This window comes from Zootoca vivipara, chromosome 4, assembly GCF_965207765.1.
Source record: "Zootoca vivipara chromosome 4, rZooViv2.hap1.1, whole genome shotgun sequence".
In the NCBI taxonomy this organism is placed as follows: domain Eukaryota; kingdom Metazoa; phylum Chordata; class Lepidosauria; order Squamata; family Lacertidae; genus Zootoca; species Zootoca vivipara.
This window is the reverse complement of record NC_142587.1, coordinates 82,806,375-82,833,941: the sequence shown is the minus strand read 5'-3', so window position 1 is coordinate 82,833,941 and position 27,567 is coordinate 82,806,375. Positions and strand designations below refer to the sequence as shown.

General features: G+C 46.6%; 1 protein-coding gene across 7 annotated transcripts in view; it reads right to left on the bottom strand.

Moving 5' to 3' along the window:
• Positions 1-27,361, bottom strand: part of EXPH5 (exophilin 5) — a 39,607-nt gene extending 12,246 nt beyond the window's left edge. The window contains exons 1-3 of one of the 7 annotated variants that reach the window (XM_035115154.3): positions 26,959-27,361; positions 12,198-12,355; positions 10,813-10,975 (exon numbers count right to left, since the gene is read on the bottom strand). In XM_035115154.3, coding sequence (XP_034971045.3) covers positions 10,813-10,975; positions 12,198-12,355; positions 26,959-27,077 — 440 coding nt within the window. In that variant the 5' untranslated portion in view covers positions 27,078-27,361. The other 6 variants (XM_035115156.3, XM_035115158.3, XM_035115159.3 and 3 more) reach the window with 6 other exon arrangements.
• Positions 27,362-27,567: the final 206 nt, after the last annotated feature.

Sequence of the window (27,567 nt, the reverse complement as noted above, 5' to 3'; positions counted from 1 at the left end):
GGGGAAGATTCCTGCATTGCAAAGGGTTAGACTAGATCAGGGGTCCCCCCCCCAAACTAAGGCCCAGGGGCCGGATGCGGCCCAATCACCTTCTAAATGCGGCCCGCGGACGGTCCGGGGATCGGCATGTTTTTACATGAGTAGAATGTGTCCTTTTATTAAAAAATGCATCTCTGGGTTATTTGTGGGGCATAGGAATTTGTTCATTTTTTTTTTCAAAATATAGTCCGGCCACCCACAAGGTCTGAGGGACAGTGGCCCGGCCCCCTGCTGAAAAAGTTTGCTGACCCCTGGATTATAGATGAACCTTGTGGTCCCTTCCGTATCTCAGTCCAGCTCCCTGGTTCTGCACACTTAGCATAAACGATTAAAATGAATCTATGCACAACACATGCATGCTTTTACGCTTAAATGGCTTCGAGAGGTTTCCTAGGAAGCAGTTCATGAATGGAATGACAATAATAATAAAAATGCAGTGTCAGCCCTGCTGGGTTTTTTTTGGGGGGGGGATCCTGCTCATTCTGCAGAATGAGGCCCCTGACTTCTGCCCCCAATGTCCTGCCCCAAGCACATCACTGCTTGATGCAGGGTGGTGTCAGGAGCTGGAATCGGGTGAAGCTCAGCAATATAAAAACACCAATGCCTGCCAAGTTAACTCTTTATTCAAAGAAACCAAAACAGTTGCTAGTGATCCCAGCAACTCTTCCCAGTAGGTCTTGCCCCAATGAGGCTGTTGTGAGGAATGAAGGTCCTCGCCTTTCTGCAGCTGCCCAAGTTCCCTCCTTTCCATGTCCCCCCCCCAAAAGCAATCATAGATTGTGTCTGCGTGCAACCAATCTCTGCTCTGCTCTTTTCATTTCTCTGCATGTTCTGGGAGACCAACAGGGAGGGGAGCTGGTCCCCCTCCTCTCCAGCTTCTGAATGAGGACTGCTCTCTGTCACAGACTCTCCCTGCTCACTAAACCCTGTTGCCTCTTCAGCTTCTGACACCTCCTCCTCCCAGTCTGCTCCCTCTTCTCCCTTCAATCACTCGTCATCGTCCCACCACCAACACCCTGGCTCTGAGCCTTCTTCCCCTGGGGGTTCCCTTGGGGGCTCCTCGGCTGGTACCTCCTCTGCACCCAGCCAGTCCATGATAGGTGGACATGCAACATTGAGCAGTTCCATACTACATATAATGCCATGGGATACCCCACAGGGATCTGCAAGTATCACTGTTTTCCCACGGACACAGCCAGGCGTGTACACTCTTCTTCAGCTCCCGTAGCTCCGTGGATCAGACCAAATGCGTAAGATTCGCCCCCCCCAAAAAAACAAAATTATATTAATTGCGCAATGAGAAACCAGTTACCTTTCCTCAAGAGTCTCACGACATCACGCCCACTGTGCTATCAATTCTAATTACTTGCTTTGTGAATGGGTAGATTAACGGATCAATCAACTAGCTTAGAGGAGGAATCTTGAATTAGGGCAGGCCTACACAGCACGTAACTGAATCTCAGCCGATCAGTCATGTATGGTAAGTCACCCGCTTCTATTCAGTAACCCTCCTGCTGCTTCTACCTTGAGCGAACCTACAAAACACACACGGACATACGGGTGGCGATTGTCAAGAAGTGAGCAAGTCTCAGTATACAGACTTCACGAAAGAAACTCCCGAAACGGGTGCCACACGAAACAATTAGTAGAGTAGTTTTACACTGCCTGCGCTCACTAGAGCACAGAAAGCAAAACAATATATTTTAAAAAATCCTTCTGCTTCTTTAACACTGTAGTTCTAAGCATGTTTACTCCGAGAAGTAAGTCTCAGTAGGTCTTACTCCCTGGTAAGGCTTTGAGCTTTGAGCTGACGCTTAAACCTTACACTTTTGGAAAGCGTTCCCAGTTAAGTATTCCTCCTTGCATCTTTCATTTCTCTAGCTGGTTTTCTAATGCTTTTCCAGGCGCACTCAGCTCCGGCGGCACAAGCCTCTGCATGTCACCTTGGAAGCCAGTCCTGCTGCATCAAGTGGCACTTACTTCTGCGTAGGCAAGCGCCAGATTGCACTGCCTAAGTCAGAATAGGGAGGCAGCAGGGAGGAGGAGGAAGAGGAGGAATAAAATATTACATTTATATGCGTATACACAACACTTGCCATACGAAGGAATTTTTTATCATATAATCAGTACAAGTGGGACCTGCCATTGCAGTGTTCAGGACGACAGACATGCTAGTCCTTTCCCTTCCCACCTTGAATTAGCAAGTCCCACCTTAGACTTGCTAATTCTTGATTATTATTTCTTCTACGTTTTTATTTTCTTTTTCTTTTAACAAAAAGTGGATCCATATAACCCTCAGGGTTCCTTCCAACGCTACAATTCTTTGATTCTATGATTTGTTGTTGTTGTTGTTTAGTCGTTTAGTCGTGTCCGACTCTTCGTGACCCCATGGACCATAGCACGCCAGGCACTCCTGTCTTCCACTGCCTCCCGCAGTTTGGTCAAACTCATGTTCGTAGCTTCGAGAACACTGTCCAACCATCTCGTCCTCTGTCGTCCCCTTCTCCTTGTGCCCTCCATCTTTCCCAACATCAGGGTCTTTTCCAAGGATTCTTCTCTTCTCATGAGGTGGCCAAAGTATTGGAGCCTCAGCTTCAGGATCTGTCCTTCCAGTGAGCACTCAGGGCTGATTTCCTTAAGAATGGATAGGTTTGATCTTCTTGCAGTCCATGGGACTCTCAAGAGTCTCCTCCAGCACCATAATTCAAAAGCATCAATTCTTCGGCGATCAGCCTTCTTTATGGTCCAGCTCTCACTTCCATACATCACTACTGGGAAAACCATAGCTTTAACTATACGGACCTTTGTAGGCAAGGTGGTGTCTCTGCTTTTTTAAACTACAGGTCTTAAACTACAGGTTTTAAACCAAAAGGCTTCCTAGGTAGCCTGGTCCTAGCCAATCCTGGCAAAGCGCATGGGCTGAAAACATTTCCATCCCCAACGGGATTAAATCAGTTCAAATTTAAGCATAGCATATTTACTGACTTAAGTGTCAGGCTATTGAAGTCCAAAATATTGAGGCAAATCGGTTTGCCTCAAATTTTGCTTCAGGTTAGAGTTATCCGTCTACTTAAGAAGTGCGAAATGAACGCAATGCACCAACAGGGTCAGCAGATCTCTCCCGGCTTTAAAATATCATTCCTTACAATCCGCAAGTTTTCACCTGTCACATTTTTCAGAGCAACAACCTGTCATTTGTTAAAGGGGAGGAGCCGGAGAGAGAGGGAGAGGCTGGGCCGGCAAGAATCTTTCTAGACATTATTAGTCTGAATCTACCCTGCTGAGTTACCGATCATACATTAAGCGTCAATCAAAAAACACCCACGATGTTGCTGGGGTAAATCCAATATTTCCTTTAATTAGTGTTTTTTTTAAAAAAACACACCACGCAACATGACTTAGTAGGGTTGCCATCTCTTCCCCTGGCAGAGATACTGGGATTTTATTACTGTAAGCAGAAAACAAACAAACCAATACTTTCCCTGTCCTGGACCTGCAAAACATTCCAGTTTCAATCCTGGGCATCTCCAGGGAGGGCTGGCAGAGAAACCTGTAGACCCTAATGAGGTATGTAGTCACAGCCAATATAAGGAAGCGTCCTATGAGGGAGGGGAATCACCTGCTCAACTAACCGCTTGACATCTAACCTGTTAGAGGCATGGGAGCAATTCCAAGGAATTGGAGGTGCGCAGAGTTAGCCACCCTTCAGCATTCCAGAGCATAGGGTAGGCCCTCTCTCTCCATAAAACTGTTTGATGATTAATCCAACTTTCTACATCAAACAAACAACAGCAATGGAACTCGGCTGAGCACGTAAAGCAGGGCGAGTGCTAAGCCACTTATGGCAGCTCCACACGGTCTTTCCGAAGGCTCTCTCTCTCGAGGTTGGAAGGAGTTTTGCTTACCACACTGCCTCCCTCTCCTCGCCGGGGTCGGCTGGGTTTGCCGGTGGCCGCGTCAGGCAGATCCGTTTCCCTTTCAACTTGCTGTCTCTTTGCACAGTTTGCTTGTCATCGGAAGCCACCATACTGGAGCATTCTCCGGCACGCCCCCCCCTTGCCGCCTTCCCACACCGTCCTTTGGTCCTCAGGAGCTGCTTGTGCATTCAAGCAAGCTGACTTTATTACACTCCGGCAGCAAGTATAAACTGGCTCGCTGGCAATGCTCCGGGTGCCTGCATGAACCTTCCCTCCCCAAACGCTTTGTCATTTATTTGTAATGCGCCTTGCAGGCAGAGAAGAACAAGTTGAAAGGTATAAAGTGCTTGCACTTTTTTTTTTCCTGCAACCGACGGGCGGTTGGAGAGATCCAGGCAAGATCTATTTTCTTGTTCTTCAACTTTGCGGGGTTGGTGTGTGTGTGTGCCTGTCTGCCTGCCTGCCTGCCTCCTTTTGCATTTAAAAACTGACACTTCTATTCCTGTGTTTTTCAGGGCTGTTGACAGGCAAAAAAACAACAGCAGGTGAAGTTTCTCATCTCTACCACACCCCCTCCCATGGCAGGAAAGGATGTGCCTGTTGACTTTATGCCTGCCACCTCATAGGTCATAGGTCAAGGAGATTTGGAGGGAAAATATGTTGACTTGGATATTTCAGGCCCAGAAACTGGCCCACAGAGTCTGATGCAAGCAACTGAAACCCTTGTATTGAATAGCATTTCCTTGTTGAAATATAAGCCCTGGTGTCCAGTGAATGACAATTTCCTAGATGCAAAGCACATTCCTGAAAAATAGTATTGTGAAGGCTAATTCAAATGCCTCTGACTCCAGGTGAACAGTTTCAGAATTACAATTCGCTCAATGTGTTTAAAGAACACTCAAAAAAGATGTGGATATGGGAAGAGGCCACATTTCAGGCTTGATCCCTAGCATTGCCAGTAAAAAGTGTTCCAGGTGGCAGGCAACAGAAACCCAGAACTACTGCCAATCAAAATATTTAAAAAACTGGGCTAGATGGATGGAAGTTACCATATCAGGTCAGAATGAGGGTGTATGTTGACATCAGAAGCCTGTAAGACAGAGATGTCAGGGCTAAGTTACCATTGGCCCTCTAAATCAGGCATCCCCAAACTGCGGCCCTCCAGATGTTTTGGCCTACAACTCCCATGATCCCTAGCTAACAGGACCAGTGGTCAGGCATGATGGGGATTGTAGTCCAAAACATCTGGAGGGCTGAAGTTTGGGGGTGCCTGCTCTAAATGTTGTTCAACTCCAGTTCCCATCAGCCCTAGCCAACAGGGTTAATGGTTAGGGAAGATGGGAGGTGTCGTCTAGCAACACCTGAAGGACCACAGATTCCTTAGGCCTGATGTAGGTGGCCAGAATCAAATGAGACCCCGGCTCCTGTAACCTTTTAACACCTTTTCAGCAGATGCGCTCCTAGGAGAACCCCCAGGCACCCAAAGGAGAACCCCCAGGCACCCTAAATCTTGAGTGATGGGAATATTCAAGGAACGGGTACCAGTTTCCTGAGTTACTATGACTTCTAGCCAAAAAGCAGAAACTGGTGTTACTTCCATGGAGCCAGGAGCTGAAAGGTGACCAAGCAAATCAAGCAACTTTCAGGCTGTAGCCCCATGCTACCCATCACCTTCAGAAATGGAGCCCAAATGGGGCCAACTGAGAGACAAGAGGTAGGTATTAAGATGCTTGATAGAATTCAGAGTCTTTTTGGGGGGGGGAGGCACTTAAGTGAGCACATGAAACTCCAAAACAAACCTAACCCAATGAAGATTGATCATCTTCAGTAGTCATGGAACCTTGAAGTGGAGCCCTCCTACTGGGAGAGAGGTTATACCCAACGGTTTGTTACGGGTCCTGTTTCTCTCTATCTCATGTTCTAGAGTTCCCCCACCCCGCAACTCTTAAATCTGAAAACCACAACGTAATGAATTGTCTTGGAATTGCTTGCTTCCCGTAACCTCCTGGGCACGACTCCTTCCCACATCCCAAGCACCTCGTTCTACATACGCTGTTTCAGCCTCTCAAGTCCTGGACCTTTGTTTTATTAACTTTGCCTCTTTCCCCTCCCTTACACATTGCTCTTTAAAATAAACGCTCAAGGCAGTTTCCAAATTATTTAAAACAATAACGTCTACGTTGCAACATACAATAAAAACACAGATTAATTAAAAAACAGGCTCACGGCAGATTATCTATGGGGCTTGGCAGGATGTGGAAAGCTACCCAGTGCAAAAGCCACCAGCCACAATAAAATGACAAACAAGCGAGGTTCCATGCCAAATAATTATGGCACAAGCTTCCATAGCCTATGTTCCTGGTGAAGTCAATCCACCAAGGCTAAGGTGCCCTTCTGCTTTTGTGCATGAACATTACCCATAAAATACTTGCTTTTGAAAAGAAGGTAACATACAAAGTCAGGTTGCCCCAATAAAACTACTGCTGTAAATCAAATTACATCATCGACACTTCTCACATGCCAGAAGTACATAGCTGCCAAGTTCTCCCTTTTTTTAAGGGAAATTCCCTTATGCTGAATAGGCTTCCTCGCGAGAAAAGGGAAAACTTGGCAGCTATGCAGAAGTAAGCAAGGCATATAATGACATAAGAGTCTGAAACTAGGCAGAACAGCCTCAGTAGATCTTGCAGTATGAAAGGCTTTTTTACTTTTAGAATTTCTGCCGCATGCAGGCTCTGAAAATCAAATGACAACAGCTCAAACCTGGGCATGTTTACTCAAAAGTAAGTTTCACTCCATTCAGTTTGCTTACTCTCATGTAAGTGTGTACAGAATTACAACCCAGGTGAGCAAAACTAGCTTCTTAGGTTTGCTTTGAACAGTGAAAGGATTTGACTCTGGGGCAGGCAGGCAATTTTAACCACACTGTGTATATATATATATATATATATATATATATAATATTCTATTTTTGAACTTGCCTTCAGGATTTCTTTTTCATCTCTTCCAAATTCTGACTTTCCCGTACCACAGGATTGCTTTCCTACAGGTTTCTCTTTCAAGAGATTGGACACCTTTCTCTAAAAGGTTTCCTCCTAATTACACCAGAAGGATCCCCTCCCCTCCTTAGGGATCTTCAAAGAATAAACAGACCCACCTTAGCTGCCTCGGCCAATTATGAGGCAGAAGAGCAAAAGGATCCTGCAGATGTCAATTGCTCCTGTCAGCATTTTGAAATTAAAAGGGCATGTTTACCAATGCCCACATGTTTAATTACCATGGAGCTCAGGAATATCCCAGCTGCCATTCCACATCAGGGAATCAGAGGCCAGTTTCCAGTGAGTCTGTCTGCCTCGCTTCATGAAGTTTGGTAGCTGGATTAATAAGCTAGACAGGGCTGCTACCTGGCCAGAAAGAAAAGGGAAGGGGGGGGGGGAAACCAGCCCAGCCTGTTTTTGTCCTTTAACAGAGGTTTGATAATATGCAGGAGTTGGCAAGCGAAACTTTTTTTCCTTGGCAAGGAGCTGAAGGAGGTCACTTGCTAATTGCAGCAAGGCAAGCTGCTATTTTCAAGCGACAGGACCCAGGGCCGGCTTTAAAGAACCGGCAACACCCCCACCCACCCACCCAGCTACAGAATGCCGAGCAAGAATTATATCTAATAAAGACGTATTAATAAATGGACAGGGTAAAAACATTGCCCGAGATTGATGGGTTTGTTCAGACATTTCTTTCCTAGCAATTACCCTTTACCGAAGAGGACAAGTTGCAGGAGGATTAATGGTCAAGATTTCCTGCATTTAAATATATAGATTCCACAGCAGCAGGGTCACCCATTTTGAAACAACCCTCCTCGTGAGTAGAGTTTGCTCCAGCGAGGAAAGGAAGAACTGAGAGCCTACTTTAAGCTCCCAGTTGATCCTCTGAAGCCCTGCCCTTACCCAACCCAGAGGTGGTATCATGTGTATAGCAGGTGGGTGTGCCTTCCCTTAAACTGCCTGCCAGGCCAAATGGGGGAGGCCTGGTGGCCAAATTTGGCCCACGGGGCAGAGGTTCCCCACCCCCGAACTAGGGCAGCACAGCTCTTTGATTGACTGTAATTGTGCCACCCCGAATTTGCCAGTCTGTGCCCGAACGCCTCTTGCAAAAATCTGGCAGTCTGGAGGCGCCCTCTCGCACGGGGCATTCTCAATTCTTGCGTTGACAGCTCTGCTCTCCGAAAAAATGGGGTCCGTCTTTTTAGAAAACCCAGCAGAGAATGAAGCCACAACATCAACCTCTCCCACTGCTCTAACAATCCATCGATTGACCCTCCTCTCCCACCTGCTACAGGACAAACAATAACAAAAGAGAGAGAGAGAGAGACCTGTTTGCTTAAAGCAGGTGGAGACAGGTTTCCAAGTGTCCGGGTAAAAATCTGGCCCGGCCTGCTCCTGCGCCTTTAACTGCAGCTTTGATCTGCCTACCTGCAGGACGAGACTGCAGTGCGGACGAGGGAATTTCACCTGCTTTCTAAACAACTTCCTCCTAATGGTGCCACAGAGCTCACGTCTCCCTATAAAGCAAACGCCATCGCGAAGCAACAAGCAGAAGACATAAATACCGCATTTAGCAATCAGTTCGGTGGCGGGGTTTATTTGTTTATGCTCCTTCGCACGGCACTCCGCACACCTCTGTGGGGCTGGTTCCAAACGCCCTCCTGGGCCGGGAAGCATTACATCATCCGAGGCCCTGAGAAAGATGCTAAGCAAGCAAATCCAGCCCACGCAAGCGAAGGGAAAGCCCCGTTTGCACGTAACCCGATGCCTCTCTAGGCAACAGCAAGAAAGGAAACATGCACTTGAGATGAGAACAGGGCGAGGAGGACTGGGACAACTAAAGCAGGCAGAACCTGAGCAGGTGCAAAACAAACCACACAAAAATAAAGAAATAAAAACCTCTTAATGCAGGCAACCCCAAACTTCGGCCCTCCAGATGTTTCGGACTACAAGTCCCATCTTCCCTGACCACTGGTCCTGTTAGCTAGGGATCATGGGACTTGTAGGCCAAAACGTCTGGAGGGCTGCAGTTTGGGGATGCCTGCTCTAATGGGTTTTTATTTATAGCACTTTGAACATAACAATAGTCCTGGCAGATGACGCCAAAGTCCCACCTAGTCGTGGGGTAGACAATGGGGTGCCCTCCGTTTTTGTTTTTATTTGTTAAATTTTTATTCTTCTCTCTATCCGAAGGTCTTTTCCTTCCACCATCCCTCAATAGGCTTGGTTTCCAGCCCCTTCGTCGTGTTGGCCGTCCTCCTCTGCACATGTTCCAGCTTGTCAATATGCTTCTTAGCTGTTGCTGTAAAACTAGCAACCACTGCTACGTTAAAGGTAAAGGGACCCCTGACCATTAGGTCCAGTTGTGACCGATTCAAATTCCAGTACTTTCCTCTTGTCTATCCTGACTCTTCAGTCCAACAATTTTATAAGATTACCCTAATTTTAGCATTACGAGAGAGGGAGAAAAGCTTGCCTCTACAGGTGAAATTCAGAAAATTAGAATATCGTCGAAAAGTGCATTGATTTCAGTAATGCAACTTATTATATTTTATTTTTCTTTTAATTTTGACAAATGCTTTCTTTTGGAAATTCCACAGGGCATTTCAAAGTTTTGGCGCCGCCATCAAAAAGACCCTGCCTCTTGTAGCATCCATCTCACCTCATGAAACAGGATTCGAGGCCTCCACCCTGACAGCTCTAACTATGCAAGGGTGTATGCAAGCAGGGGCTTCTCCAGATTCTTTTTGAGCACAAAAATGCTCAACACACAAATTAGGAAATTCCTGTGTGAGTGCAGAGCACTTAGAAGGGGAGACACCAAATTACATGGAAGGAATGTGTAAGATGCAACATGAATTTCATATTAAATAAAAGCAAGAACAGAAGGATCCAGAGTCTAGCTTTGCTCACACTCTACAATTAGCAAGTAGTTACATATCCTACGCCAGTATGGTCTACTTTCAGCCCACCAGATTTCCCTGCTAGCCATGAATAGCCATGTCAAAACAGATCTTACGGAAGGAGCTCAGTGACGGACTGCACGCTTGCACGGAGCAGGTCCCAGATCGATCTTTGGCGTCTCCAGACAAGGATGGGAAAAGCTCCTGTCTGACACCCTGGAGCTGCTGCCAGTGCAGGCAATACTGAGCTAGATGGTGCAATGGTTTTAAGGTAGCTTCCTATGTTCCTATGAGTTGTAGTCTAAAACATCTGGAGGAAACTAGGTTGGTGAAGGTGGGCACAGGTTATGTCCCCAGTAACTTTGGTCAGCTGCTCTTCCAGTTGTGTCCAAATTCCCTGCTCCCCTAGATGCGACCACACCTTCAAATGTTACAGAGAAGATGCGGCAAGCAGCTTCCAACATTTGTAACATGGCACAGTGTGAAATCCTCCAAGGCAGATACAGGAAAGGAACAAATTCACGAGGCACAAGCTCATGAAAGTTCATGGAATCGTAGAGTTGGGAGTCTAGTCTAACTTGCCATGCAGGAATAGCTGCTAACAATGAAGACCTCTCCTGTCCACTAATCCCAGAAAAGCCATCATTGGTGCTTTCTCAAACAGAACAGCCTACTCCAACCACTGGCAGAGGAGGGGGGGGGAGTGTACCGCCCCCGGCATCACGATCCTGGTGGGATGCCATTACGGCTGCCCCCCCCCACTGGGCGCCACACCTCCACAGGCAGCGTGCCACGCCCCCAGGACGTGCGCCCGCCCATGCCTGCTCTCCGCCACTGACTCCAACCTGGCCCCCAAAGATCTGGAGTTGCAACCAGAGCAATCGAATGCACACAGACAGGAAGCTTCCAGCTCACCGTGTTGGGTATTGCGGCTGCTTTTGCAGAGGCTTTGAATGCTGCCGTTTAGATTTTCTGAAGGAGGAGAAGAGAGATGCAAAAGGCATACGCAGCCCTCCCAGGATGGAAGGGGAGGCATTCTTCTGGGCTTGTGGGATCGGCGGGGCTGAGGGTTTTGCATCTGAAAAGGAAATTGAAATGATAAATATTATTTCTTTCCCCAATCCTTTGAAGTGGGTTTATTATTATTATTATTTGAAGCATCAACACAGTCTTTCAGTCATAATCCCAAGTCAACTTACAAAAGGGATAAAACAATTAAAATGCAAATGCAAAAGAAGAAGAAGAAGCTAAAAGCCACATTCGTTTAAAAAATGCAATTAAAAACTGTGCATAAGGAGGTTGGGATAAGTAGCTGTCAGGCAAAGCTCTCTGGGGAGAGAATTCTACAACTAGGGTGCAGCTACCAAGAAGGCCCTGTCTCTAGAAGCCACACCTCAGATATTGGGGGGGGGGAGGTGGCATCTATAAAAAGCCTTCCAGACTCAACTTCATTATTAACGCTTTGTACTTTCCATTTTCTTTGAGGAAGCTTCACGCAACAAACTTTGTATAAATATTTAGTATATTCTGCATGTCCTCAGAATACTCCCTGACTGCCATGAGTTCGGGGTGTGTGTGTGTGTGTTTGTGTGCATGTGCCTCTCTCTATGTACATGAATAAAAAAATTTTAAGGTGAATCTGAGCATTGTTTAATTTCCACAACAGTCTGTAGGACAGTTAAGAAACTGATCAAAGCAACAGTCTGAGAGAAATTGCCCCTACATCTGTATCAGTGTCAAGCCAGACAGCAGATGGGCTCCATCTTCCTGTCCTGATATTCTGATCACATCATCACCTGCCTGCTTTCTGAGCCCCGTTGAATCTTTCAAGGTTCCATCCATCCATTTCACTTATCTAAATTGAATTCCTTTCCCCTGACAAGCAGATTGGAGAGACACGCTGTTTTATCTGAGACCTGATTTCTCTCATCTCCAGGAGGAGGACTACAGCACTTAAGTGTGATAAGTCAATACACAACATATATATATATTTTCCTACAATATATAATTTCCTTCCCTGCGAAGCTCTTAAATGCTCTTCCTGTCACGAAGGCCGGCGCTGCGGCAATTCAATCAGATAACGCTCGCTGTAACAGTCTGATCCCTGCCTTGACAACACATTTCCAGAGAAGCTAGAGCTAAGTAGCCAAATTGCCTTTTAATGTGCTTTACTTTGAGATATTACTTGCAGCTGAAAAATCTCTGGTGACTGTTCCTCTTCTTTAAAACTTGTAATGTCATATATCTCCCCTTGTTTTGGTTGGAAGTGGCCTTGTTTGGATGCACGAGTGGCGACTCACCATTTCCGACGGACTTTCGGAGTCTGTGAACTAGGGGTGGTTTGAACATTTTGCCAACATCAGCCTCATTCTGAAATTTTCTCTTCTGGATTTCTTCAAACCAGTCTCCGGTCACCCCCGGTAGTCCTGTTGCATCTTCCTTTCCCTTGTGAAGTTTGCTACGAAAGAGAACACATACGTGATTTTAACTGGGAATTATGTTTGCTTTTAATATTCTCAGTAACATCCCTGGAGGAGTGGTCTTCTCTTCCTCCTAAAAGGGGGTGGAGAGAACGGATGCTAATCTGTGAAGTACATGTAGGAGCTTTGCAAATACACCCACAAAAGTTGCCAGCCCATAATTGCTTTACTAGTATGCTTAGAGCAGGAGTTTGCAAGGTTTACCTCGCCTGGGCTGGTTTACTCCAGCGAAGATCCCTCCATGGGCCAGATTGTGCATGCGCATGAGCACGCATGCCCGCGATTTCCAGCGTCTGCGCAGACGTGATTTCTGGTGCTGCGGAAGCGTGTTCCCGTGCCTCGGTTTACCGCAGCACGCGGGGACTCGCCAAGCGGGCGGCTCTGTTCGGGGGCGGCTTGTGGGGCGGTTAAACAACCCCCGTGGGCCACTTGTGGTCCATGGGCTTTAGGTTGCTGATCCCTGGCTTAGAGGCTAGTATTAGCCTGCTATCCCAGCCAGATGGGGAAATTATTATTGTTATTGTTATCATCATCCTCCCCCCACCCAAGTCCACTCATTCAGTAAACACAGCGACATCACATGCAAGGAGCTTCTGAGGTCATAAGGATTCCCAGTTCACCCAGTGGTGGGAAAGGATAATACAATAGACCTTGCGATGGTATCGCTCTAGTATCACCTTCAAGACAGAGCAGTTTACTAGGCTGTTTGTTTGTTTGTTACTTTAATATATTTATATATTCCATGCTGGGATTCAAGGTGGCTTGTAACATTTAAAAACACGAATTATAAAATGCAGGGCAATAAAAACAAACCAGTTAAAAACAATAATTAAAACACACCAGAGCACATTTTAAACCAGCAATTGAAATGCCAGGTGAGCAGCAGGATCTTAACTTTCGTTGTCAAAGGCCATAGTAGTTTCATCTGCAATCCTTTGCTAAAATGCTACATTAGCCAACAGTACACTTTCACACCCGGCTCTAGGCAGGCATCTGTCAAACAATATTCAAAGTACTGTATTGCACCCCCTCTAGAGGCCAAAAACTAGAGGGCACGATTTCCAAACAACTGGGACTACAGTATAGTGCCTTTTCCACAGTTTGCAAGATTGTTAGACCCAGGATCTGTTCCCAGTAAGGTCTGGTACACTGATTGTTAAGAGTTGAAAATGTGACACACACACACACACACACACACACACACACACACACACACACACAGAGTGTTCATATCTCAGGTCCAGTAATATCCTGATTTTCAATAATGCAATGCTCTGGTGTACTACAAAAAATATAAAATTGTCAATTTCAATTCACAAATAAATGCACCGCATCTTGTAAGTGTGATGGGAAACACTACAAGACATCATATTTGTCCCAGCAGTCACAAACATATGCAGTACAGTTTATTTACAGTATTGGTTTATCTTTCTCCCTTCTTTCACTCTGTACTTAAGGCAGCTTGCCACAAACTTGCACAACCAACATTTGGATCTGTGGGGCAGTAACTATGACAACTTTGTAAAGAGCAACAGAACTCCTCCACTACCTGCCTCCATTGTTCAAGCAATGTTGGGGATTATTATTTATTATTATTATTATTAAAACTATTCTAAATGAAATCCTAAGGCATAGAGGAGGGAGCTGAACTCTTGTGCTCCTCCATCCTTTTCTTGGGTTATCATTGTCTTTTAAAACAATTATTTCCCTCCCATTATAAAACAACGAGAGGGAAACTGAAGGGAGAGGTTTTACACCAACTCTTGAGCTGGTGAGAATTTTTCATGTGATTGAGGGCATGCAACAGGCCTGGAAGCTGCTGAAAAGGTCCAAGCCTTTCCCCTGGACCTCCCCGCTATTACAATCATTTTAAGGTGCACATACATAGTGGACCACACTCCGTAGAAAACCAATCCCCCACCCTTCGAAATTAGGAAATATTCCCTGAAAAATAAACACACTTCATTAGAAGGCACAAAGCAATCCCGAGGCCATCTTGACTCTCTGAATGAACCCAAATATGTCCTCTGTTTCCAAGTGCCTTGGAAAAACCTTTCCCAACCCAATAGTTCTTTTCACTTACAAATCCTATCGAAAGAGCATATTTTGTGTATGAAGAAGGAAGGTCTGTGCCAATGGTTTCAGAAACTAGGGTATACACCATTTCAAAAGAACGGCCCAGACTGGCCAGAATAATGCGATCAGCAAGCATTATCAGATATCATGACAAACAGGAGACAAGTCACACTCTTAATCAGGCATCCCCAAACTGCGGCCCTCCAGATGTTTTGGCCTACAATTCCCATGATCCCTAGTTAATAGGACCAGTGGTCAGGGATGGTGGGAATTGTAGTCCAAAACATCTGGAGGGCCGAAGTTTGGAGGTGCCTGCTCTTAATTTTCTGTTGTAGACTGTAATGATTTTGGGTGGTCTTTGGGGTTGGACAATTTCTGAAGCCTTTAAAAGCTGTTACACACCTTTGTTCTGCATCTTTCCCTCCTTGCAGGGGGAGGAGACACTCTTTTGCAACAGAAAAAAGTAAGTATCTTCCTTGCTTTTCTTCTACTGGTACTGTACCTGTCTCCATCCATTCTTCTCTGATTTAATGGACTTTGGGGACTCGAAGTCCCTTGGAGGAGTTGGACTGTAAAACTCCACAACACATGCACACACACACACACACACTGGACTGTAAAACTCCACAACACATGCACACTGTAAAACTCCACAACACATGCACACACACACACACACACACACACACACACACACACACACACACAATTTCCATGACCATGTTCATGGAAGACACTCTTACTTGGCTACGAGCGATCGCCAAAGAAGATTATTTTGGTTCTATTTATGTCAGCACTCCAACGCCTGAGGGACCACAGACATTTCTGCAGCGGTTGGGCTTGATTATCCAACATGGGAGCTCTCTCCCCCCAGATTTGGAAAGGGAGATCTAAGGTGCTGTACGTATGCCCCCTTTGAATGACCTCCCAATGCATAGGATTGCAGCCAAAATCATCTTTATGGCCTCAGCAGCTGTACATCTGCTCCCCCAGTGTGATACCTCAGCGTAAGAGAGCCCAACCATGTTTAAAATGAAATTGCAAACTAAACTGAGCCACATTTCAAGTAAAGGTCCCTGAAGTGGCGTGGGATAGTGAGAGAGGTCACTTCCTCCGCAGCGCCCTACGCCTACACCGTTCTAGGAAAACTAAGCTAAATTTCAAGTCAATGAGATTTTTAAAAAAGATCCAGTGCTCTCCTGCTGTGTATACAAAACAGTATTGGCACTCAGCCCAATTGTGCTGCCCTGAGAGAGGAGTGTTATGGCAACTTGACTCTAGCTGGACTTACTCTTGAGTAAACATGCCCTGGGTTTGGTCTGTTAATCTTTAACACTTATTTTTCTCACTTGGTGTGTCGACATGCTGAACCTGGCAAGGCTATTTTTGAAAAAGCACCTTCTGCAACATCCCATGAAGTTGCAGTACGTTTTACAGAACTAGTTTGCCGATGCCAAAATTGACTAATGCGACCTCATCCTGCCCCCTGGTGTGCATATATTATTGGTACAGCTTTTGATTTACATACAGGTATATATTACCCTCCCACAGTCTCTCATTGGTATAGTTAAGAAGAAACAGATTGTTATGAAATGGCAAACGCAGTTGAACGTCAACAAGCGTCAGGCAAACAAATATATATTCTGTCATCTGTGTTTCATATAATAAACCAAGCTTTCTTTATTCTGTGTGGGAACTTCTTGTGGGCAAAACACATATTTGTAAGGGATGCAACCTCTTGTTAGTGTGTGCATGAATACATCTGAGTGCTGGACATGCATGTGAGTTCAAACATGTATGTGTAAAGAGATCTCCACCCAATCCAACACCCAGCATGGTGGATTGAAGGTCTGGATTGCAGCCTGACCCTCTGAGGACCTAATTCATTATACTCTACTACAGGAGAAACCTCAAGTATGAATTGAAACAGGAGCAGCATTCGAAATGCGCCAGGCAAATTTTGCAGCTGGCTATTGGCAAATTGCAACCAAGTGAATATGCCCAGGCACCAGGCTAGCAGCTGACGACTCTACCATCTGGAGGTGCATGCCTGGGGATCCTTGGATCTTGACCCTTTCCACACACTAGCAACACATCATGTATAATTCTATCATTTATATTTTATCTGCACAATCAGAATGAATTTCAGGAACCCAAAAGTTACAGTGGTCCCTCGACTTACGAACTTAATCCGTTCTGAATGCACATTCATAGGTCGAAAAGCTCTTAAGTCGAAACGCGGCTTCCCATAGGAAAAACAAATTTCGGAAAAATTCGTAAGTCGAGGAAACCGCATTTAAAGCTGCCAACTGTTTCCGTTCGGATGTAGAAAAATTCATAAGCGTGCGGCCATTTGTCCCATTCGTTAGTCGAAACCTATGGATGTCGAGTCATTCGTAAGTCGAGGGACCTCTGTATATTGAAAAATACGACTTTCGAGCTGTCTGGCCCAAAAATGACAACCAGGCATTTCATTTTGGTAACGGTAACCCTGGTTTAAGGAGCCATTTAGCGCCTAGCTTATATACCTGCTTTTCTAACATTGAACAGGAGTGTAATTATTATTTTTTCCATGGATGGAAAGCACAACAAAGTTATTTAATTCTGCAGAAGCTAGGGAAAAGATTGTGCAAATAACTTTCAGCCCTATCTTTCTGGTGCTCCTCCTGCTGCTTTAGCTGCATTCCTTAAGTAGTTGTGCCAGAATCTCAATGGGCCAGTGCCTAATTCTGCATAAAATTCTCTAAACCCACACCCTTAGGGTGTGCAGATGCAGCAAAGGCATTTTAGAAAACAATGTTAGGTGTGGATGGTTTTGTGCACACAACACAACCTCTGATTTAGAATAGAGACTGACCAAACACTTCCTCATCTGGCCACTGAAACTACCTGCAGGCTTGGGATGGGTAACCATGAAATGGGCAACCCATTTCTCATCCCAGACAAGTACTTGCGCATTAACAACTGGTGGTTATTGTTCTGCTAGGTGGTTATTGTTTAACTCAGGGGTCCTCAGACTTACCCGGCTTTGGGCCGGTGCCCGTCGCGCCGATTGTACGGCAGGCCGGAGAGCAGGGGAGTGCGTGTGCAGCGGGCCGGAGGGCAGGGGAGTGCACGCCTGTGCGCACACACACTTACTGGCGCGGTGGCGCGCTTCCAGGTTGGAAAAATCACCGAAAATCGTTTGTGCGCATGCGTATGGGCCTCCCCCCGACCCGGAAGTGCACCGGAAATGATCTCTTCTGGGTCAGGAGAGGCCCATACGCATGCGCACAAAAGATTTTCGGCGCTTTTTTTCGATCTGGAAGTGCGGGTCATCGCGGGCTGGATTGGGAGGCCAATTGGGCCACATCTGGCCCGCAGGCCGTAGTTTGGGGACCCCTGGTTTAACTGAAGGAATGTTTGGGATTTTTCTTTTTTGCATTTGGGATATTAAAAAATAACACACCCACCTACACTCTGGAGCGATACAGACCACGGCCCCGTGTAGGGTGCATTTGGGAGCAAGAGGACATTTGGGAAGCATATAATCTCCAAATAGACATTGGATAAATATTGCACGCAGGCCAAAGAAAAAAGCAGCCAAGATTAGCAGGATCATTCGCCTACTCTACAGCTGCCTTTGACACTGCCTGGCGGTTCTTGAGCTGTGCATTCCTTCTGATTTTTCAGTACTTGTTTCACCGTGTTTATTTACTCCAAAGCTATGATTCAGAACATTGTTAGATCACCTAAGTGCTCCTCTCTTTTGTTGCTATTATCCCCTAAACTGCCATTTTGTCTGCACTAAACTCAAATGTTTCATCTCCCCTGTTAAAACTTTTGTGGATCCACCTCCAGGCAGAAGCGTGGGCTGATCAGATTTCTTCTTTGCCAAGCCGAACCCTATGAAACTTTATAACAGGTTGCCAGAGGGAGACTGTCAGATCTGAGGAGACAGAATTATCCCCTCCACGCACACACAAATTGCTCCTCGTTTAGCTGCCTGGAGATCTAAGGGTTCACAGACAAAAAGAGGACACTGATTCCTAGTCTGACATCCTGTCAAAGTCAACCTATCTACAAGTTGTAAGAAATTGCAATTATTGCTGCAATTATTTTTTTTTTTGAAAGCCCATCTGTTCCAATAACAGTGAAGGGATCAGTTTAAATCAGGGGTCCCCAGACTTACCGTGCGGCGGGCCGGTGCCCGCCGCGCCGACCGCGCGGTGGGCCGGAGGGTAGGGGAGTGCGCGCGCAGCGGGCCGGAGGGCGGGGGAGTGCGTGCCCGTGCGCATGCGCACACGCGCCCGTGCGGGAAAAAAAATCGCCGAAAATCGCTTGTGCGCATGCGTATGGGCCTCCCCTGACCCGGAAGTGCACCAGAAATGACCTCTTCCGGGTCAGGAGAGGCCCATACGCATGCGCACAAAGGATTTTCGGCGATTTTTTGGCGATTTTTTAGATCGTCGCTGCGCCGCACGCCGTGAGAGCGGGCGGCGGCAGCGGGCGGCGGGGGTCGTCGCGGGCCGGATTGGAAGGCCGATTGGGCCGCATCCGGCCCGGGGGCCGTAGTTTGGGGACCCCTGGTTTAAATATTGAAAGTGTTTGCATTGAGATATGTATGTGTGCACCACACACATGGGCATTCCCATTCCGTTTCAAATTTCCTGAATTTCAAATTCCCATTTCAAATTTCCTGAAGTGAAGTTGCTTGCTTGTGTCTGTGCAAAGGCTATGGCCATCAAGAAGACCATGAGCCACCCAAAGCTCACAAAAAGGATCACTCTGAAATGACTGCCATCCCTAGCGAATGCCCCCCCCCCTGATCCTGAGCCAAGGGAAACAAGCCTCTGCAACAAAACTCTGGGGAATAAATACTTGTTAGGAGGCTATTGATAAACAACAGAAACCAGTTGCACTAATTGAGGGACACATAAAATGCCGGAGAAAACCTTGCTGTATGAACACTGCTGTGTTCATTTGCTCCCCAGAGTTTGCCTATAGAAGCAGCGCACAAGAACAAAAAGGTTCACCGGTGAAAATGCATCTTCCATTTTTCTTCCCCCAGCCTCTCCTCAGTTTTTACTCAAGGAAATTGTATTGGGCAGGGGAAGAGAACATGTTACATGGGCGTACGCAGCATGGGGCAGGGGGGCAGCTGCCCTCCCTAGAAGCAGGGCAGCTGGAGAGGACAGGCAGGGACGCTCCCTGCTGTGCTCCGCCTCAGCATACATGCAAATGAAGTGCTGTGGAGCATTGTGGGGCAGCACTTTCTGTGCTGTGCTCACTGTGACTTGAAAGAGTGTGGGCTGAAGTTAGCCCAGGTCCAGGTCCAGGTTTCCTTCAACAGAGGCAGCTTCGCTGCTGCTGCCTCGTTTTAGTCACCACTGCCATTAAAGGAGCGGGCAAGGCAGGAGTGCAAGCGTGGGTGGCTCTGTGTGCTACCTTGCAAATCTCCCCCTTTCCTCTGGGGGTGTGTGGACGTTGACCATGCTTCCTGGGGGGATCCTGACCATGTCATTGCCAGCTAGCCAATCGGGTGGTTGGGGGGGTGGCTGGGGGGCGTGGCTGGTGTGGACTCCCTAGCTTTGATCCTGGGTACGCCCATGTGTCTGGAAGCTCTTTTTCTTGACCTCAACCGGAGGCAAAAGTTGATTCTTCACCTCTTCCTCCTGCAACCCTGTAGGGGGAATTTTCGTCTCATTATTGATCAGCCTTCCCTCCCTGCAGTTCCTTCCTTGGAATTTTTTGCTAGTGTTTTGCACCTGACCTGTGGCTCTGATGCCAACAAATTAACACACTTTCAGCTGCGTGCACACACATCCACACACATGTTCACTGCCAAAGTTCACTCCAAGAATCATAGAATTGTAGAGCTGGAAGGGACTCCAAGGGGCATCAAGCCCAATCCATTGCAATGCATAAATTTCAGTTAAATCATACATGACAGAACAGAACACATGCCACTGTTTCCCATCTCAGAGAGAAATCGGCTTTCCCCATCTCCCCACTCAAAAAAAAAAATCTTAGCTGATTAATCATATAAAACATAGGCTAAAGCAGGCTAGTTTAGACATAATGCTGCAATGGCTTGGCCCTGCACTTTCCTGTAGCAAACTGCAGTTTCTCTTTTGTCCAAACTGGCAAATTATGGTTTGTTCTTGCCCTCGAAATCAGGGTCAAGCTCCAGTTTCACATTCTGATTTGCAGACCAAGTACAAGCCACATTTTGTTAATTTGGATGAAATGACAAACTATGGTTTTACTGCAAACTACAGAGGCATTATTGAATTATGGTGCCGAAGGAGACTCTTGAGAGTCCCATGGACTGCAAGAAGATCAAACCTATCCATTCTGAAGGAAATCAGCCCTGAGTGCTCATTGGAAGGACAGATCCTGAAGCTGACGCTCCAATACTTGGGCCACCTCATGAGAAGAGAAGACTCCCTGGAAAAGACCCTGATGTTGGGAAAGATGGAGGGCACTAGGAGAAGGGGACGACAGAGGACGAGATGGTTGGGCAGTGTTCTCGAAGCTACGAACATGAGTTTGACCAAACTGCGGGAGGCGGTGCAAAACAGGAATGCCTGGCGTGCTCTGGTCCATGGGGTCACGAACAGTCAGACACGACTAAACGACTAAACAACAACAACAGAGGCAGGGAATCATAGCACGCAAGGAGAGGAGCACGTGCGTCATCACATAGTGCCAAACCATAGTTTGCCAGCATGCCTGAACCGCTTTGCGATCCACCAATCCCATCCTTTGTTCTAATGGATGTAGATTCGAAAGCAAGCTATCTGATCGGCAGACTCATGGGATGGGCCTGTGGCTTGGCTGCACATTTCAGAATGTCTCAAAAGTCCCATCATATAAAAAATTTGATGTACATAAATAACTAACAAGTCTGGGAAATTTTTTTATTTTTTTTTAAGAATAAGAATAATAAATGGGAAAACATTTATACATCTAATCTTCCACCTGCCATTTGAAATGGTACAGTCCATGCACAGATACATAGGGCAACTCTGTCATTCATGTTTTTCAGCTCTCAGCCATGTTATTACCAGTCTGGTGCATAACATTGTCTATTTAAAAAACGTTTGAACCTTTTTGGCACAATAAAAGGTATGTAGCAATGCCTGCTCATTGGTACAGTGATAATGTTGAGCATTCTAAGCACCTTCTCATTAAGTTATCAAGCCCTTCATGAAGGTACCATAGTACGAATATTCACATTCTTGTGGTTACAGATAAAAGATAATCTTCTTTATATGAGGTGCCGGCATGTACCACTTAACACTGGAGATTTAAGCTTCTGTAATTCTGTGGTAAAGAGCTTCAGCTATCATAGGCTCAAATCACAACGCAGCCGCAAGTGCCATGTGTGGCCCTGGGCTAGCTATTATCTCTCACTCCCAGACCCCATCTGAAATATGGAGCTAACAGTACCCTCATACCTTGCAGGGTTGATGTACAGCCCGAAATATATGAAGCACATTGGACTACTGAGAAAAGTGCTGAATATACGCTAAGTAATTATTTTACTAGCAAAATACTTGCCGTTATCATCATCATTTTTTTATTTATATCACGCCCATCTGTCTGGGTTTCCCCAGCCACTCTGGGCAGCTTACAGCATATATTTAAAAAATTGTAAAATATCACACATAAAAAATTTCCCGATACAGGGAAATGGACGTTGCGGTGTGTCATGTCTCAGGCCTTGGATATCCAAGACATTAACTCTGAAACAGAGCAGGAATGTTTTGTTGTTGTTGTTGTTTAGTCGTGTCCGACTCTTCGTGACCCCATGGACCAGAACATGCCAGGCACTCCTGTCTTGCACTGCCTCCCACAGTTTGGTCAAAATCATGTTCGTAGCTCCGAGAACACTGTCCAACCATCTCATCCTCTGTCGTCCCCTTCTCCTAGTGCCCTCAATCTTTCCCAACATCAGGGTCTTTTCCAGGGAGTCTTCTCTTCTCATGAGGTGGCCAAAGTATTGGAGCCTCAGCTTCAGGATCTGTCCTTCCAGGGAGCACTCAGGGCTGATTTCCTTCAGAATGGATAGGTTTGATCTTCTTGCAGTCCATGGGACTCTCTCCCCCTTCATGGATCAATGCCTTATCGTGGCGAAGGGGCTTGAATAACTCAGAGAAGCTATGAGCTATGCCATGCAGGGCCACCCAAGATGGACAGGTCATAGTGGAGAGTTTTGACTAAACGTGATCCACCTGGGGAAGGAACTGGCAAGCCACTCTAGTATCCCTGCCAAGAAAACTCCATGGACAAAGACAACAGGCATATAAAAGTTATGACGCTGGAAGATGAGCCCCTCAGGAATGTTTTAGAGGCAGGTTAACCAGAGCATCACAGGGATACTGCAATTCCTGTCCAATATGCAGTTTGGAGTGAGTCAACAGGAAGAACTGATCATGATATCGTGGGAGCCAAGACAAATTGTGTGTCTCAGGTGATGGTTCCAGATTTATCAGCTGAAGAACCCTAAACTACAGCTCTGCCTCTTCACCAAAGTCCCACCACTCAAATTGAGTTCTGGGGTCAGAAGACAAGAACGTGCACTAGGAAACCAAACTATGGTGTTTCCAGAAATTGCAGATAGTGGGCGTCTATCGTATCTTAACAGACAGATCAGGGGCAGCCACAGAAGCCCTGCTGTGAGTTACCATGGAATGAGCTCCTTAGATCTTTAGAACTTGTGAGAGAAACTTTCCCACAGACCACAGTGATCTCCTGTGGTATACTGCCTCTGGTGGGAATTAGGGCTGGACGATATCTGGTTTTCAACACTGTGATATATCACCAGCTAAACATTGCAATATATCAATATGGATTCAAACTTCAAGAAAGAAGATTCCACCTAAACATTAGGAAGAACTTCCTGACAGTAAGAGCTGTTCCACAGTGGCATTTGCTGCCAAGAAGTGTGGTGGAGTCTCCTTCTTTGGAGGTCTTTAAGCAGAGGCTTGACAGGCATATGTCAAGAATGCTTTGATGGTGTTTCCTGCTTGGCAGGGGGTTGGACTGGATGGCCCTTGTGATCTCTTCCAACTCTATGATTCTATGATTCTATGATATATCATGATGTCTGAAATAAGGATGGAGCTACTGTATGTAGATACATTGGCTGGCTCCCCCCCCCCCCCCGGCATCATGATTTTTGCACAGCGTGTGCACACACACACACACACACACACACACACCATGATTCATGGTATAACATGAGAACGGGCCTTTTCTGCAGTGGCTCCTCATCTGTGGAATGCTCTCCCCAGGGAAGTTCGCCTGGCGCCTTCATTATACACCTTTAGGCACCAGGCAAAAACGTTCCTTTTAAACCAGGCCTTTGGTTGATCTGATTTACATCCTATGCCCTTTTAAAATGCTTTTTTTTGGGGGGGGTGGGCGTTGTATTGGGTTGTTGTTTTTAATTTTATTAGGTATTTTATTCTGTGAACTGCCCAGAGACCCCAGGATATGGGGTAGTATATAAATTCAATTAAAATAAAATAACAAATTACAATAACAACAACAACAATAATATTGCTAGGTCAAAAATTATGAAACCAGTATGACAACAGGGACTTCAAACCGGTTTGGGATGATAAATTGCCCACAAATCTAATGAAGCCCCTTTTATAGCCATCTTAAGTTGCCGGTTGCTACATCTTGTAGTAGTGACCTTCACACTTTAACCATGTGCACTGTCAAAAAGTACTTTGTCCTGACCCCTCCAATTGGTAAATTTCACTTGATGGCACAATACAGTATCCTAGAATGACAGAGAGGGAGAAAAAGCATGCAGGTGAAAAATTCGGGAACTGCTGTCCCGGAAGCAGAGACGCCAAATTCTGCAACACAACACTAATAGTGACCATCTGAAACAGCTCTGTACTCTTTGCTTCGCCCAAGCTAGAGGGCAAAGTCCTTCAGGGAGTGAGAGAGGGAAACAAGCCGCTTGGGAGAAGACGTAAGAGCAACCAAACCCAGGAAATAACTACTCTGTCCCTTCCTGCTTTGTTAGATGCAGACACTAACCTACTGTACAAAAATCACATGGAGGAAACACCTCTCCCCCTCTACACAAACACAGACGAGGAGGCAGCAGATTGAGGCTCAAATCTCCAAACCTACACTGAACGTTTGATTTCTCTGCTATAGCCAGCCCACATTAACAGTGTCCAATAAAAGGTAAAGGGACCCCTGACCATTAGGTCCAGTCGTGACGGACTCTGGGGTTGCGCGCTCATCTCGCATTATTGGCCGAGGGAGCCGGCGTATAGCTTCCAGGTCATGTGGCCAGCATGACAAAGCCGCTTCTGGCAAACCAGAGCAGCACATGGAAACGCCGTTTACCTTCCCGCTGTAGCGGTTCCTATTTATCCACTTGCATTTTGACGTGCTTTCGAACTGCTAGGTTGGCAGGAGCTGGGACCTAGCAACGGGAGCTCACCCCGTCACAGGGATTCGAACCACCGACCTTCTGATCAGCAAGCCCTAGGCTCAGTGGTTTAACCACAGCGCCACATACAGTATGCCAAATCAGCGTTCGGAATTCTCCAGGCACCAAACACATTTTGCACCTGGCCATTGGCCACTTGCAACCAAGTGAAGAAGGCCCAGCGCCAGGATGGTGCCTGAAGTCTCCACCATCTGAAGGTCCATGCCTGGGAAATTCTTGGATCATGACTCTTTCCACACACTAGCAACACGTCCTGTAGAATTCTATCCGTTATATTTTATCTCCACAATCAGAATGAATTCCAGGAAGCGGAAAGCTGTATTGAAAAACACGACTTTCGAGCTGTCTGGCCCCCTAATGGCAACTAGCCGTTCCATTTTGGCGACTGGTGTAAGGAGCCATTTTGCACCAAGCTTAAATATCCGAGTTTCTAACACTGCCAAATATATATCTATATGATGAGAGACAGAGAGGCTCACACACACCTTAACTTCCTGTGTAGGTGAAAGGCCTAATAACCGGGCCTTATGCTTGTTTACTTTGGCACCCAGCGAGGTTTATTTCGGTGGGGCTTGCTCTCAAGGAAGAATGACCAGGAAAGCTCTGGCCTTAAGTCGTGCACGCTAGCTGCAATCCTGTACCCACTTACCCAGAAGTAAACCGCATGAAACTCACTTCTGAGTAGAAAAGTACAGGATTGCACTGTGTGGGTCGATTCTCCTAACAGATTCAGCACATGAGGTTGCATGGAAAGCCTTTGCTGACTTCCATCTGCCACAAGCTGCATTAAGGCAGGTTTACATACAGTACTCACCTGCATGCACAAGATTTGGTTTTGGCATTGACGATGAGGTTGATCTGTGGTGGCGTGCCAACACCAAAGCCTCTGCATGCCAGCCTATGCACACAGCTGGCTCATTATGGGCTGAAAGCGCTGAAGCAAGCATCAAAGCCCATGTCATCACATGGGAGCCAAGCTTAAGGCTTTTTTTAACAGGAATGGCAAGAACTTCTTGCAGTGTGTGGATGCTGTAAATATGGTAGAGTCTACAGACAACAGAAAAGGAACATTTATTTGCATAATCCTATGCAAGTTTACCTGCAAAGAAGCCCAAAAGTGCAATCCTATACATGTCTACTCAGAAGTAAGCCTCGTCAAGTTCAATGGGACTTCCTTCCAGGTAAGCAGGTGCATGATGGCAGCCTAAATATCAAAAGTTCATTCTATTAAATGCCCTGTTTGATCCAGCTTACAGATGAAGAAAAATATCCAGCTCTCTCTTTTTTAATGTCAGGTCATAACACCCCACCAGACTATTGTTTAAGAAAATTTCCCCTAAAGTGTTTTTTTAAACTGTTTTTAAAGTCTGTATATTTTGCTCATTTTATATTATAACACACTGCTTTGATAGCTTTTGGCTGTAAAGCAGTTTATAAACTTGAAATATAAGTAATACAATTTGAACCAAGATTCCCCTGAGGTCAGCCTTGCGGCTTCTTTTGAATTCTGGGGCCTAGCTCTGAACCCTAGTGACCGTAATAATTCAAAATAAAAAAACAGTGTGTCTTGGAGCATGTGCAAACTGCTTGCCTCCCCAAAACATTCAACAAGTACGGTATACTTCCAGCTCGCCAGACATTTTAAAACTCAGGCATAGCCCTTCAAGGTCAAGAAGTCCACAGTCTAGCTTGGCGCCACTCTTGTGAAAGAAATTTATTGCCGGCATGAAAATCACCTCCCACTAAAAGCCCCAATAAATGCATGCAGGATTGGATTGTAAAGCAGCAGCAGCAACAGCAACAACAACAGAGGAAACCACCATAGCTCCAGGGTGGACAATAAAAAGTTAGATCAACTTGCTTGGGACCAAGGGAAGATTGAAATAGTCATTAGCACCCACATTACAAGGTCTAGACAACATCTCCACGTGTCCTCCTAAAAGGGACTCCATCACCCCGCGGGTTTGGCTGGTTCCCAGAACTTAGGTACCCCCACCCCCCACCCAGAGGTGCAGCACTAAAGCGACCTGGCTGTACCTGATCCTCTCCTTCTCGGCCCTTTTGAGCTGCGAGTCTCGCTCCAGCACTCGGAATATCTGCTTGGCTTCTTCCTCGTTCAAGAAGCTGAGATCTACCCTGCGAGGCTCCCCGTTCATTGTGGCTCCGGCGCTGCGGAGGTCAGCAGGGGCCGATGACCCTTAGCCGGCGCCTGCAATGCACCCACAGCATCGCCTCCCACGCCAACCACCTGGGAAGCCCCCCCGCCTCGCCGGCCAGGTGAGGCTCCCGCGCCGGCAGCGGCGCCCTTCCTGCCTTCGGACGGGGCGAAGCGAAACAGGTTGCAGCGACGGGGCGGCGCGCAGGTGCGAGGCGCGCGGCGCGAACACCTCCGCGAGAGGCTCCCGCAGCGCCTCCGGGTGACTGACTTCCCCGCTCGGCTAATCCAGGCGAGGCCGCCCGGGGCCGGAGGGAGGGAACGTGCCAATCCCTTGTTTGCAGGGAGGCGGGCTCTCCCTTCCCCAAGGCGGCTGAGGGGTTGCGCTGGGGAGTGTACAGTAGTTGGGAACTTCAGCTCCTGTCCGTACAGGAGGAGAGAGAGAGGCTGAGAGAGGCAACGAGCAGGCCGCGCTTCATTCTGGCTAAATA